This window comes from Diabrotica virgifera, chromosome 8, assembly GCF_917563875.1.
Source record: "Diabrotica virgifera virgifera chromosome 8, PGI_DIABVI_V3a".
Taxonomy (NCBI): domain Eukaryota; kingdom Metazoa; phylum Arthropoda; class Insecta; order Coleoptera; family Chrysomelidae; genus Diabrotica; species Diabrotica virgifera.
In genome coordinates this window covers 67387690-67404116 of record NC_065450.1, presented here as the reverse complement: position 1 = coordinate 67404116, position 16427 = coordinate 67387690, and the positions used below count along the sequence as shown (strand labels likewise).

General features: G+C 34.3%; 1 protein-coding gene across 1 annotated transcript in view; it reads right to left on the bottom strand.

Moving 5' to 3' along the window:
* LOC114335546 (G protein-coupled receptor kinase 1) overlaps positions 1-16427 on the bottom strand; it is a 972615-nt gene that overhangs the window by 35747 nt on the left and 920441 nt on the right. The window contains exons 5-10 of the mRNA XM_050659707.1: positions 12673-12747; positions 9677-9738; positions 8772-8823; positions 6460-6817; positions 3104-3245; positions 315-489 (exon numbers count right to left, since the gene is read on the bottom strand). Of these exons, the coding sequence (XP_050515664.1) occupies positions 315-489; positions 3104-3245; positions 6460-6817; positions 8772-8823; positions 9677-9738; positions 12673-12747 (864 nt within the window). The remainder of the gene's footprint in view (positions 1-314; positions 490-3103; positions 3246-6459; positions 6818-8771; positions 8824-9676; positions 9739-12672; positions 12748-16427) is intronic.

Sequence of the window (16427 nt, the reverse complement as noted above, 5' to 3'; positions counted from 1 at the left end):
TATCTGACTACGCTAATCGTTGTTTTCTGTAAACAATACTCCTATAATCCGCTATACTCTTAGATATTCCAATAAGTTTTAGTAATTTTTCAACTGCTTCTACAGAAGAATCTATTCGTTCAAAAAATGTGAGAAAAATGGTGATTGGTGGTCAATCGAACCCCTTTTCTGATTTTTTGTAGATTTTTTATTGCGCCCCAAGTCTCCATAAAAAATACATTCAAAAACTGAAGTATTTTATATTTTTAATTGTTATCAGATTATAAAAAACACAAGTTACTCATTTATTAACTCAGTATAATTGTTTGACTTACCATAGTTAGTGTCATCCTATCTATCTCATGTTTATCTTTGGTTTTGTGCTGACGGAATGGTGAGTGCCCTTTGAGTAATTTGTATAACATACAACCAAAACTGAACCAGTCCGCACTAGAATCGTAAGGAGTTCCCTTTGATAATACTTCTGGTGCCATATAACCATGTGTTCCTCTGTAAAAAATTTACACATTTACTCTAATAAAGGAAATGAAATAACGTACTTGATCAAGAGATACTTTACTGTATTCAATGTAAACTAAAAACACTGCTAAGTCTACCGTTTAACAGTTTCTTTACAAGTACATAGTAGCTTTCAATGTTAGGTTTTTAGTTTTCAGGTACTATGTATTTAAAATCACTGTAAAACATTCATCCTTCTTTTTGCCTTATCCCTATGCGGGGTCGGCTTCCCTAATTGCATTTTTCCACACAATTCTATTTTAAGTCCTTTAATATTAATTCCCTTTACCAAAATGTCCTGCCTAATCGTCTCTCCCATGCCTTCTTTGGTCTTCCGCTCCTACTCCTTCCAGGAATCTGCACTTCAGCAATTCTTCGTATTGGGTGATTAACGTCTCGACGTTGAACGTGACTCAACCATCTTAACCTATGCTCTCTCATTTTGGCATCAATTGGTGCCACACCTGGACTTTCCCTAATATACTCATTATTAAATTTATCCTTTTTTGTCACTCCACTCGTCCATTTAAGCATTCTCATTTCCGCCACATGCATTCGTTGTTCCTCTTTCTTTTTCACTGCCCAACATTCAGTTCCATACATCACAGCCGGTCTTATGGCTGTTTTATAGAATTTTCCCTTCAGCTTCATTGGGATTTTTCTGTCACACAACACACCACTCGCTTCCTTCCACTTCATACATACAGCCCTAATTCTACTGCATGCATCTCCATCTATTTCTCCATCACTCTGTAATACCGATCCTAGGTACTTAAAACTATTGCTTTTCACAATCATTTCACCATCCAAAGATACCATTTTATTTATAGTAACTCCATTTTTAAATGAACATTCCAAATTCTCTGCTTTTGTCCTACTAACTTTTTGGCCCTTTTCCTCCAGAGGAGGAACTTTTCCCTCTCCACTATTCCAGTTTTTGTTCTAAGTCTCTTTCACTATTTCCTACTAACACTACATCATCAGCATACATTAAGCACCATGGAATGTTACCCTGTAGTTTCGCTGTTGTCTGGTCCAAAACTAATGAGAATAAATACGGACTAAGCACAGAGCCTTGGTGCAATTCTACTTTCACATGAAATTTATCAGTCTCTCCCACACCTGTCCTAACACTAGTCGTTACTCCCTCGTACATATCTCTCACAATCTTTACATATTCACCAGAGACTCCTTTCTTATTGAGTGTCCACCACATAATCTCTCGAGGAACTCTATCATATGCTTTCTCAAGATCCATGAATACCATATGAGCGTTTGTTCATCGGTTCGGTTTCTTCACGTATCCGTCTATCAATTACTCTCTCCCATGTTTTTATGGTGTGACTAAGTATTTTTATAGCCCTGTAGTTTGTACATTGTTGTATATCTCCCTTGTTTTTGTAAAGAGGTACTAATATACTGCTTCTCTATTCGTCTGGTCCAACTTCCATAATTCTATTAAATAGACCTGCTAGCCACCTTGTTCCTGTCTCTCCCAATGCTCTCCATACTTCCCCAGGAATATCATCCGGTCCGACTGCTGTTCCTTTCTTTATTTTTTGAAGCGATTTTTGTGTCCCTCCATACATATTCTTATTACTTCGTATTAAGTATTATATCAATTATATTGTTCATATTTATTTAATTAACGTGTGTGTATGTCTTTCCGTTAGGCAACTAATACGGCCTGTAGACACCGCCCTAACATACTTAAGGGATGTGAAGTTTATTCGGTCTGCACATTCAGCATTCGTGTAACCAACACCAATGCGAGAGTAGCAGTTCAGTTTTTGATATAACCCGCCATCAGAGTGTAAGAAGCAAACTACCATAAAAATATAGAGGTAGTTATTTTTTGACATACAATTAAGAATTTTATGTTCACCATTGGCGCATATAAGGGCCATATTACCCGTATGCGCGCCAATGGTGAATATTAAATTCCTAATTTTATATAAAAAAATGCGCAATAACTACCTTTTAAAACCCACTAAATTTCATTTGCATATCGTAACCGGTTTTAGAGCAATAAATAAACCGTCAGTTTGTAAGAAAAATGTCAACACTTCCTATCTCGGAAACAAAGCATTTGCGGACAAACGTTTATAAAGCAAACTGTCATTTTTTTTTCATGCAGAAATACCCCTTCAAGTTTGCCATATTTATTTAAAAACGCACTGTATTGATGAAAAACAAGGCTATTTGTTAAAGTACCTACCTTTTTTATTATCCAACATAAGCGAATGAATCAAAAAACAGAATGTTAAGAAAACATGAGGCTGTAGTTGGGTTTTAATTTCAGTATTTTATAAATGCTACAATATTCCACAGGGCAACGCGAACTTTGAGAAAAAAATCAGAGTTTGATTGGTATACTCGATATACAATGACAATTTACCTGTCTAGCAACAATATTATTACAGCGATATTGTTAAAGAAAAAAGGCATAACATGTTAAAAAAATCACTTAAATCGGTCAACAGGTTTAGGAAATTTGAGATATTAAAAATGACGCATTCTTAATGTGGTGTCTTAATTTCTTGGAGAAGTAGTTAATTAAGTAAAAATGCTCAAAATGTTTAAAACGTTAATTATGAATACTTACACACTAGCATGGGGTTTTTTCTTGGAAAAATCACAGGCTAATCCTAAATCGGATATTCGAACATGTCCATGTTCGTCTAATAATATATTTGCAGGTTTTAAATCTCTATATACAATATATCTCCTATGCATATGTTCTAATCCTAAAACAATAATTAAAAACATTTAAACAATTCAGTGCAGGCAGGTAAACATAATAATACTATTAAATAGTTTAAACAGAAGATATAATTAAAGCTACTGTAGCACATTCTACATCAGTATTTTCGAAATTTTTACGTAGGTTGGACGTTGGACGTCACTGGACGTCCCCTAATATACTCATTCTTACTTTTATACTTTTTTTTGTCACTGCCTTCATCCACCTAAGCTTCCTCATTTCCGCCACATGCACTGCTCAACATTCAGTTCCCTACATAATAGCGGATCTTTTCATTGGAATATTTTCGTCACACTTGCTTCCACTTCATCAATCCCTTCCTAATTCTAATGCACGCATCTCCACCCATTTCTCCATTACTCTGTAATACTAATCCCTGGTACTTTACTATTACTTTTCACAATCATTTTCACCATCCAAACATATCATTTTTCGAAAGGATAAAGAGGATTTTGTGCGTCGATTCATCATTATGGATGCGCCATAAGTCTATCACCATGATCTTGAATCAAAACAAGAGGCTAAAGACTAGTATGGACCTGATTCTCCGGCTCCTAATCCAGATCGTATCCAGAAATCGGCCAAGAAGTTGTTAGCATAAGTTTATTGAGATGCGAAAATAATTTTGTTTGTGGATTGTAAATTGGCACAAAAAACTATTATTCTATAAAAAATCCTTTTTCATCAGAACAATGCACCGGTCATGTGAACATGTTGATAATGGCTAAATCCATGAATTAAAGTTATAATTGTTGAAGCATTCACCGTATTTACCAGATTTGGATCCTAGTAATTTTCATCTGTTTCAATACCTAAAAAAATTCATGCGTAGAAAGCTTTCTCATCAAATGATGAGGTCATAATAGCTATGGCAGCGTATTTTGCAGGCCTTCCAGATTCTCACTTCAAGGATGGAAATTATAAATTGGAATCTCGTTGTAACAAGTGCATTCATATTCAAGGAGACTGTACTGAACAATAAAGTGTATTTCAAACCATAAATTTGTGATTTTTCAATTTCGTTAAGGGGGGCCTGAAAAATAAATCCTTTAAAATACTCGAAATTGTCAGATTAAGATAAGATAAGTTAAGTACATGCAGAAGAGTGTATATTTCAAAAATCTGACAATTTGAGCGGGTCGTAAGGAAATGGGTGAGTCAAAAAGTTTCACAAAAAAAAAGTGAATATTTCGCGAAATGAACGTCAGATCGAAAAACTAAAAAATACGTCTTCAATATTTTTCAAAAATCTATCCAGTGGTACTAAACATGACCCCCACGGAGAGGAGTGGGGGGTAAATTTTAAAATTTTAAATACAAACCCCGCGATATTTCGCCAAAATGAACATCAGATCGAAAAACTGCAAAATACAATTTCAAAATGTTTTTGAAAAATTTATCGAATGGTACCAAACACGACCCCCCACGGAGGTGGGGTGGGGGTTACTTTAAAATCTTAAATGGGACCCCCAAATTTTTATTGCAGATTTGGATTCTTTTCGTCAAAATAAGCAACTTTTATTCGAGACATTTTTTCGAATTATGGATAGATGGCGCTATAATCGGAAAAAACGATTGTTGGAAATGGAAAATTAAATTAAAAAATGGAAAGTAACTTTACTTAACTTTTTTTGGTTTTAGGAACCAATAATCACAACCCAATAGGTCCCCATAACGCTCGAGTGACTGCAAATTTAGCATACTTTGCTCCCCTACCATATCGAACCCCAGAACTTATTGAAGAGTGGATACAGTTTTTATCCCACACATGGGATAAAACTCTAGCAGTGTAGCAGCTACCATGCAAAACGCAATAGCTGCCTGAGACTACAACGGGTTCATCCCCCGGGTGTGATCCTGTCAAATACATGAAGCCATAAGTACCAATTTCAATTTTTTTTTTAAGTTTTAGGCAGGATTTGCTTTGTTGATATTAAAATTTAATTTTATTCTTTTTTATGTACCCATGGTTCCTAAAAAAAACTGATACGACTCGTAAAGCGTATTTTGTAAAAAATTGAGCAGTGTATTTTGAAGGATAACTTATTATTTACATACTGTCACTATCACTGCCAAATTTTAAAATTTGTCAAATAACTTATTCTGTTCAATATCGGATATGAATTCTGAATATTTGTTATTGGACATATCCTTATCATACTTGGCAGAAAGTGTAGGTACAGTACACCCTATTAAATTATCTTATATAACCGTTTATGAATAGTATCAGAGGCGTACGGCAGAGGAAAGTGACTGGTTGAGCCCTCCCAAATGACGTAATTGCTATTTTAGTATAATTTTTAGGTTTTGTAATACTTTTTATGTAAATAATATGCTCTTAAATTGTAACGATAAAATAATTACAAAACTCTAACATCGAAGTAAAAAAACTTAAAAGTATTAGGTATACGTTTAAAAAAATGCTAAATAATCGCAATGAATTGCATAAAATATGTTCAGAAGAAACGTTTTCGGACCTATGTCGGACCTTAGTGGATAACCTCCGGAAACATGACGAAACCGTATACTGAAACTATAAACAACCTAGAAACAAAGAACTAAAAGCAAAAATTGTAACGAAATTAGAAGATGGTTGGTCACTATCTGCCGTAGCGAACCATTTTAACGTAAGCAGAACAACAGTTTTTAATATTAATAAAAGATGGAGAGAACAAGAAACTCTCGAAAGAAAGCAAGGTTAAGGAAGACCAAAAGTATCTACCGCTCATGAAGTACGCTTTTGGAGAGATTAGAAGAGAATCCTTTTTAAGATACGAAAACTGCAAAAATTCAAAACAATATCAAAATTTAGACCTTAATAATTATTATATTATGTAAACATTTGTTTATTGTTTATTTGTTTATTTTATTATTTGTCTGTCATAATAATTAAAATATAATGTCGAACCAATCAAATACACTGCTCAAAATGATCACATCTTACTAAGAGTCGTATCAGTTTTTTTAGGAACCAGCTGTACAATGACTATGATTGGTTAATATAATGTTTTATTTGTCCCTTCCAAAACACATTTTTCACTTTTGCAATTAAGATAAGCCGTACCTACATTTGAGAAGACTTGAGCTAATCGAACGCAGAACAAAATGCTCTTAACGTTAGTTGGGAGTTTTATTTGTTGGGGACCTTTGGTATCCAACTTTCTGATGGGTAGTCCTATCATTACACATTGACTTACCTAAAATAACCTCTGCAGCATAAAACTTCATCTCAGACTCGTTGAAAACTCCGTGTTGACTTAGATGATAGTGAAGATCACCTCCGTTCATCAGATCCAGAATGAAACAGAGTTTATCCGGCGTATGAAACGCGTACGTCATACAAACGATAAATGGGCAGTCCTGCCCTGTACTGACCAACGACAACATAATTCTCTCGTTTAGGGCTAACGTTTCACCTTGCTTCATCTTGATCCGTTTCTTATCGAGACATTTCATGGCGTACATTTTGCCCGTGTCCGCTTTCCGACAACCGTAAACTTCGCCGAAGCCGCCTCTCCCTATTATCCTGTGCACGCTGAAGTCGTTCATTGTTAACTAAAAAAAAAGAAAAAAAGATATTAAAAAAAAGTTATTAGGAGTACGGGGATCCGTTCTCGTTGGAACTTTACCGCGCTGAGCAGATGGGACGTGAATTGTAAATTGTAGAATTCCCTCATCTTCCTTTTCTCAGCATCCGTCTGGCTTGCATTTTTAGAAGCCTCGGAGGTGTAACCAGAGAATGGCCCCAATGTTTTTAATGTAGTAGGATATAAAATGGTATTTTAAATATTATTTTATGTGCTATTAGATACTTAAACTTTTTTCTAGAAAATGTCGCTAGGGCATCTCTGCCATTTCGTTCGTTGCAGTTCGTGACTGCACGCCGGGAGTTATTCTGGTTCAGTCAGACAGAGCTACATATGTGCCTCCTGATGAAAGACTAATAAGTCTTGAAACCGGTAGGGGTACTTGCCGCGCTCTATGATTGAATTAAAATATAATGCGGCTATAGTTTCGAGTTGCAATGAAATTGAAAATGTTTATTCATTTTTAAAAAAGTTATTATATAAACAACAATTTAAATCCGTTTTATTTGGTTCCCGTTTTTATAAATATTTATTCTTAAATCTTTTGTGACAAGCTGTTCTTTCACAAGAGAAGATTTTAAACAAAAGAGAAAAGACAAAAATCTCTTTTAGGTCGGAATGCAGAACTCTTCGTCACAATCTATAATCTGAACTTTCTAAAATTTATAAGGCAAGCAGACCAAAAAATAGCGGACATGGGAGAACCTACAATTTGCATTCACCACCTGTCCGCTTATCTAGATAAAAATCCAACAGAATTCTGCTTCCTTAGGACTCGAATATGAGTAAAATAAAATAAGGAAATATAGCTTTAGAAAACACCTGTGTGTTTCGCCTGTGGTGTACCCTGAACAATGGCAGATCCAGGGGAGGGCGATGAGGCGATCGGCCCCCCTCTCCAATCAAGTTATTTATAAAGCTTATAAGAACGTTCATTTATTCATTTATTTTTCATAGAAATCTAGCCAATCGGCCTCCCCTCTTGAAGATGTTGGATCCGCGACTGACCCTGAAGCTAACTAAATCTGGCTCTCTACTAAGCAAAATAATAAATGATTATTTGCAGCTGGACGCATTAGCGACATCTATTTAAACAAAAGAGAAAATTCTCTAGGTCGGAATGCAGAATTCTTTTCTTCTAAAAAAAATAAGATTTTTTTCTACGGCGTATAGTCTGGATCCCGCGTATGAAAAAAAAGTTGATTAATAGCAAGCTGAAAATTTGTTAATAGCTTAAGGGTGTCTAGTCGGACAAACTTTGATATATGGGAACACTGGAACAGGGGAAGTTTTAATTGTGGAACAGGTTAAAAATTTGGAACGGTCAGACCACGAAAACGGCACATGTATTTTGTCCGACAGAACAGACTTAAACTCTTCGAACAGGGATTAAACTCTCATGCAAAAATCAGACTGCTATTTATCACCAAATGGGCGTTTTAATGAGTGGAACATGTAGAATATGTCAAATGACAGGAATTATGACAGGTGATAAATAGCAGTCTGATTTTTGCATGAGGGTTTAATCTCTGTTCGGAGAGTTTAAGTCTGCTCTGTCGGACGAAATAAATATGCCGTTTTCGTGGTGTGACCGCTCCAAATTTTTAACTTGTTCCACAATTAAAACTTCCCCTGTTCCAGTGTTCCCATATATCAAAGTTTATCCAACTAGACACCCTTAAGCTATTAACAAATTTTCAGCTTGCTATTAATTAACTTTTTTTTCATACGAGGGATCCAGACCTAGTACACATTCTTGGTAAATCGATGTTTTTCGTCCCACCTCTAACTAAAAAGAAGCAAAAAAGATAAATTTTTTTGCATCTTTTTGGTGTTCCAAAATTGACATTCACAGCAAAATTCTGTGTGTTCTTATGATTTTTAGAGATCAAATCTCTAGAGAAATTATTATAGGTACTTACTTGAATATTTAATTCTAAATTCTTCCACTGACAAAACCTAGTATACTTTTCACTAAAAAATAAAAAAAAGTGTTACATATATTAATAAATGTTGTAGTGTTCACATAAAATTTAACTCAAAATAATCAAGCAAAATATAGAAAAGTTTTGATGCTTAACCCATTCAGTGCTGATCTCGTACTAGCGAGTGATAAGGTTACTTCAGTTAGCTGCCGTTCACGCACCAGCTGATGATATGGTTACTTCAGTCAGGTGCCGTTCAAAAGAACAGCTCCTAGCCGAGTTCCATCATCTTCGATATACAGCGAATGGGTTAACACATTCACGGACACGCTTCACATGTAGCCACATCTTTTTATGGACTAAGTGACTTCATATGCAGTCGTGTCCGTGAATGTGTTTTAATGAACATTTTGACGATGGTCACGAATGGATTGGTTGCACTTGCACTGACCAATAAATGTAAGCTGGGAGCACACCGGAAGAGGGATGCAGAATCATCTGTGGCTTAAATTACAAGGTTGACACGGTTCCTACAAACATTGACTAATTTATTTGTATGTATGTTGTTTACATGAAACAATGAAGTTGTTTTGCAGATGATGGGAGAAGTTACGAAAGTGATGTATATTATGCCAAGCTATAATATACATCATTTAATAATACAAAGCAAGATAGATGAAAGAAGAGGGTCAGGTTGAAGAAACCTGAGAAAGGAAGCGTTATGGCTTAGGAACCTACATTTTGCACAATTATAATATACAAAAACGTTTCAGCTTTTCGATCTAAAACATGAAAATTATATTGTCACAAAGGAAACTGCTGAGAAAATACGATTTGACTCCACTTTCTGATCTGAAAGCAACAGCTATGAAGTAAAAAAAAAAACAAAATTATATCCTTACCTTTCTAAAAATTTTTTAAATGGCTCATCTCTTAGGGTAGTATAAATTTCTTCTATATAAGGCTAAAAGTAAAAAAGGGATCAATATTTATGTTACATATACCTATACCTAATCAACAAGAAAAAATATTTTATATTAAACTGGAGTCTAGTGCTGTGAATCTCATTACTGTAGTTTCAAAACGTTCTACAAGTTGTAACATTCTACAGATTGAATAAAAAATACTTTCGATTAAAATAAACAAAATCCCAATGTTTATTTTACACAGCTCAATGTTCTTGGACAAAATCACTTATGTTAGTTGTTTTTGAATTGCGTCTAAAAAGAGCAGATCAAGCTATTCAGTGTTGAGTGTCTTAGCCAGTGGGGCAGATTTTTAACCAAAAATATGAGTGGATTTGCGTCCACACGTTCGATAAATCGACACCAACGAACATTACGGTCACATCCCTACGTTAAATCAATAATCGTGTATACGGGCTATAAATAGCATGATTAAATATAGTCATTCTGTTGCCAAAAAATTAAGTTCAAGAAATTATTCCTTCTGGGTGTAACACTTTTAAAGTCACTGAGTATATTTGTGTTAAGTAAATATTAAATTAATTCACTTTGTATAATAAATCATAACTACTTATTTGGCTGTATGTTGCCTATATACTAAGATTTCTACGCCTTTTTTAAACAAAATCTTTGCCTATACAGGCGCCTTTTTTTAATTTTGTTGCCTATAAATCCGATCTCTGCTAATGCGTATCATCAACATTCTGTTTGCCTTATCCCTATGCGGGGTCGGCTTCCCTAATTGCATTTCTCCACACAATTCTATCTTGGGTCATATCAATTTTAATCCCCTTTACCAACATGTCCTGCCTTATCGTCTCCCCCAAGTCATCTTTGGTCTTCCTCTCCTACTCCTTCCAGGAATCTGCACTTCATTTATTCTTCGTATTGGCTGATTAACGTCTCGACGTTGAAAATGATCAAACCATCTTAACCTATGGTCTCTCATTTTGGCATCAATTGGTGCCACACCTAGACTTCCCCTAATATACTCATTTCTAATTTTATCCTTCTTTGTCACTCCACTTATCCATCTAAGCATTCTCATTTCCGCCACATGCATTTGTTGTTCCTCTTTCTTCTTCACTGCCCAACATTCAGTTCCGTACATCATAGCCGGTCTTATTGCTGTTTTACAGAATTTTCCCTTCAGCTTAATTGGAATTTTTCTGTCACACAACACACCACTCGCTTCTTTCCACTTTATCCATCCAGCCCTAATTCTACTGCATTTATCTCCATCTATTTCTCCATTACTGTGTAATACCGATCCCAGGTACTTAAAACTATTGCTTTTTACAATCAGTTCACCATCCAAAGATACCATTTTATTTGTAGTAACTCCATCTTTAAATTAACATTCCAAATACTATGTTTTTGTCCTACTAAGTTTTAAACCTTTTTCCTCCAGAGCTTGCCTCCACTGTTCCAGTTTTTGTTCTAAGTCTCTTTCACTATTTCCTACTAACACGACATCATCAGCATACATTAAGCATCATGGAATGTTACCCTGTAGTTTCGCTGTTATCTGGTCCACAACTAATGAGAATAAATACGGACTAAGCACAGAGTCTTGGTGCAATCCTACTTTCACATGAAATTTATTAGTCTCTCCCACACCTGTCCTAACACTAGTCGTTACTTCCTCATACATATCCCTCACAATCTTTACATATTCACCAGGGACTCCTTTCTTATTGAGTGCCCACCACAGAATCTCTCGAGGAACTCTATCATATGCTTTCTCAAGATCAATGAATACCATATGAGCGATCGTTTCTTTACTCCTGTATTTTTCCATCAATCCCTTGTTTTTGTAAACAGGTACCAGTATACTGCTTCTCCATTCGTCTGGCATTTGTCCAACTTCCATAATTCTATTAAATAGACCTGCTAGCCACCTTGTTCCTGTCTCTCCCAATGCTCTCCATACTTCCCCACGAATATCATCTGGTCCTACCGCTTTTCCTTTCTTTATTTTTTGAAGCGCTTGAGCCACTTCCTCGTTTGTTATTTTGGTGACCATTGCTGCTACCGTCTCCGTTGACTCTACAGGCTGTCTGTCAAATTCTTCATTTAATAAGCTGTCAAAGTACTTTTCCCATCTCTTTTTGACATCCTTTTCGTGAAATAGTATTTTATTATTTTCATCTCGGATACATCTAATCTGATTAAAATCTTTTGCTTTCTTTGCTCTCTGTTTGGCTATTTTATATATCTTCGTTTCGCCTTCCCTGGTATCAAGTTGATCGTATAGGTTTGAATACGCTTCTGCTTTGGCTTTTGCTACTGCTACTTTCGCTTCCTTTTTCGCCACCATATAGTTTTGAAGATCTGTGTCGGATCTGGTTTTTTGCCACTTTTTATATAATTTTCTCTTCTCTTTTATTTTTCCTTGTACATACTTCGTTTGACCACCACCAAGTCTCTTTATCCTCAAACTTTTTTCCTGACGCTTTCCCAAGCAGCTTATGTTGTTGGCTTACTGCCTCACTAACTATTACCTTGCAGTCCTTGCATTCACGTATGTCTTCTTTCCTTATCATGAAGTAGTCTATTTGAGATTGATGTTGTCCACTTTTGTAGGTAATAAGTTGAGTTTCTCTCTTTTTAAAGAATGTGTTAACAATCGCCATATCCAATGCTGTTGCTAATTCAAGCATGTCATCTCCAGCTTCATTTCTCTTAGCAACTCTGCTAATGCGTATATCTAAATTATTTATTAATTATTCAGTTATATAAATTTATATACTCTCTGTTCTTTCAACTCTTTTCTTTTTAATATGAATGATTTGAAATTTCTATCTCCACATTTGAATCGTGAAATATAGCCTCTTTTGCTGTGATACGCTTTTAAAAAACCTTCGAAACATTTTTTCTTGTTAGTCAGTCAGTTATTGATTATTCAGAAGCAAGCAATGTTAAAGACTTACCTCAAACAGAGTGACTGGTACCTCATTTTTCGTGAGATGCTTTTGAACGTGCTGCAGGCATTCCTTTGAATAGTCCTGAAAAGAATAAAAGAGACGCTATGAATAATGTTCGAGGTCTTCTATCCCGGAGGCTATCTTTGTCTTCTTGCAGATAAACAGTGGCGCCAATTGAATGGGTTGATATAACCAAATCCTTTTATAAATGGTAAATATATTAAAATTATTATTAACGGTTGCTATGCTATGTCTATATTATACAGGGTGTCCCGAAAAGATTGGTCATAAATTATACCACAGATTCTGGGGTCAAAAATAAGTTGATTGAACCTCACTTACCTATATACAATAGTGCACACAAAAAAATTTACAGCTCTTTGAGGTTACAAAATGAAAATCGATTTTTTTTCATATATCGAAAACTCTTATAGCCACTTTACACGATGCAAGTACATAATTGCGAAATTTATTGCACAAGTTCTTGCAGCAAGAACTTCTGCAATAAGTTGCAACTAGCTTTCTGCAATAAAGTGATTACACAGTGCAAGTAATTGCATAAACTGACATGAAATGGACAGAAACTTTGGCATACCATAAATTTTGGGTTATGTTGTTTTTATAAATTAAAATGTAATTTTTTGAGTAGAGTTATCAGATATATTAGATTGAAAATGTTAGATTATAATTTGAGAAAAGTATAAATATGTATTATGTATAACAAAATCAATTAATACCTAATGCAAGTATACCTATAATACATTATTCATTTACAAAAGGAAACAAGTTGTTAAATACAAAAGAAATAAAAATAGAATATAGTTTCTTTAATCCCTATGTTGCATAATTAAAGTTATCCCCCAGAATAATGTTATCTGTGAAGCGTGAAATTGGTAAAAAGTTCCTCTAGTTTTGTCAAAAATTGTTTAGTTTGAAATTTAGGATAACAGAATGTCAAAACAAACAGTGTAGCCTTAAAAGTTACTAAAAATATACCCAAATTGCAGAAAAAATTGCATGAAAAATAGGACATGTTCTATCTAGCTGCAACTTCTTGCAGCAAGAAATTGCTGCAAGAAGTTGCAGCTTTTATGTGCAATTCGCGTATGACACGATGCAATTTCTATTGCTGCAAGAAATTGTGCAATTAATTGCGCAATTAGTTGCATGGTGTAAAGTGGCTATTAGAGATTTCTTATTGAAAATGGACATGTGGCATTCTCATGGCAGCAACATCTTATAAAAAAAATTAAAGTGAAATTTGTGCACCCCATAAAAATTTTATGGGGGTTTTGTTCCTTTAAACCCCCCCCCCAAACTTTTGTGTACGTTCCAATTAAATTATTATTGTGGCACCATTAGTTAAACACAATGTTTTTAAAACTTTTTTGCCTCTTAGTAATTTTTTCGATAAGCCAGTGTTTATCGACATATTTTGAATATTTGTTTAATCCACCACATATTTGTATATGGTTAAGTACGATTATAGAGACCTGTTATTAATCTGAAAATTTATTTATAATTTGCATTTTTAGGTATATTTTGAAAAAGAAGCCACATCTCGTTAAAAGGTGACTTGTCAAAAAAAGACTAAGAGGCAAAAAAGTTTTAAAAACACTGTGTTTAACTAATGGTACCACAATAATAGTTTAATTGGAACGTACACAAACGTTTGGAGGGTTTAAGGGAACAAAACGCCCATAAAATTTTTATGTAAATATATTAAAAAAGATGCCGCATCTCGATAAAAACTGGATTATCGAAAAATAATAGGAGGCAAAAAAGTTTTAAAAACGTTGTGTTTAACTAATGGTATCACAATAATGAATTAATTGGAACGTACACAAAAGTTTGGGGGGGTTTAAGGGAACAAAACCCCCATACAATTTTTATGGGGTGGACAAACTTCACTATAATATTTTTTTAAGATGCTCCTGCCACAAGAATAATACATGTCCATTATCAATAAAAAATCTCTAATAGTTTTCGATATATTGAAAAAAATCGATTTTCATTTTGTAACTTTAAAGGGCTGTAACTTTTTTTATGAGCACATTTGTACTAAGGTAAGTTAGGTTCAATCGAACTATTTTTTACCCCAGAATGTGTGGTATAATTTATGACCAATCTTTTCGGGACACCCTGTATAATGATGGTCAAAAAAATGCAACACTTTGTATCCAGTTATTTATTTGGATCAAAAGTATTTCTTTGAAAAGTCTCATCTAAAAATATATATATGTACTTATGTGATAAATTTTTTACCTCGCTATCTTTTCTTTAACTGAAGTTTCTTTCTTTTTTTCGCAAAAACAATAAAAATAAAGTTTATTTCTGTGTATTTAACTTTAGTTTATTTGTAATTTTAGGTAATTTTGGATTGTTTTTGATTTAACTAAAAAATTTTGACTTGCCCAAAAACGCCGTGATTTGCGCCATCTTAGACTTCTTGGTCTCAGAAATAGCTGGGACAGTGTACATCAAGTAAAAGATGAGTTAGTTGTAGCTAGAGAAAGGGTAGTCTCAAGAAGAACAGTCTCAAATATTACTTGGAATGTAATGTATACTTTATAATATAATGTATACTTCCATAAATATTTAAAAAATATTTGTCCTTCTAGGTGCCGCATTTTTTGGCCATCAGTATATAAATATTTTTTAACGCAAAAACTGCTAATCACTTCTAGGCAAAAGAAAAAAAAAGAAAAATTTTTCCAACTCTTCCTAAAAATACAAATACAAATTAATATTTTTTACTGATCTAAAACACAGTTCCGATATGTTAATGTTCCCATGGTACAGTCATTGATTATAAATATTCTATATGTAGTTAATAATCAATGGTACAGTTAAAACATAGTTTCCATGGTACGTGTCAAACTAAATCCTTCATGCAGATCTCAACATTCCTTTGATCAATGATGTGATCGCTGACCACTCTAGAAGATACATGAATCGCAGCACAAACTATCCAAACTATCTCATATACGAATTATTCAACCCTCCACTGATTGACAGACGCCTAAAAAGACTTTGGCCCGAAGACCTAGCCGCTAGGTGAATTCCAGAGGGTCGTCAATGGACGACACCTGCCACAAGCCAAGAACTTATATCATATTTACTTATTACTTTATTGAAGTCGATTCTAAATTAGCAAAGAATAAATGAATAAAAAAAGTGTTGTTCTGAAGCTATTTCCTTGTGGCATTTTTATAATGAACTATTTTAAATGGGAAATAAGCCACCCTTTTACCAAAAAAATGAATTTATTAACGTTTCGACGCCCAAGTCGGGTGTCGTTGTCAAAATACAAAATAATACTAAATAAACAAAAATGTTGTTGCTTAGTAAAAATTCTTCTAATAATTTATTTAATCTGACTCATTTATATCGGCAATTCAGGCATGTATTATACAGGGTGTTTCATTAATAATTGTCCATATAGTAACTGGAGAAACCTTAGCACAAAATACGAAGATTTAACCTAAAACACTTAAATACAATGTGGTTCTTTACTGAGTTACAGGGTGTTTTATCTAAAAATTTAAAAACTATTTTTGCTCAGCATTTTAAAACTATTCGACGTATTCTTTTCATACTTGGCAGAAAGTATAGGTACTATACAAACTACTAAATTGCGTTAAAAAAACGTTTCTGGCTATTACCAGAGGCGTACGACGGGGGAAAGTGAATGGTTGACCCTTTCCAAATTCTACGCCACTGGCGGAATTGCTATTTTAGTTCAATTTTTGGATTCTCCA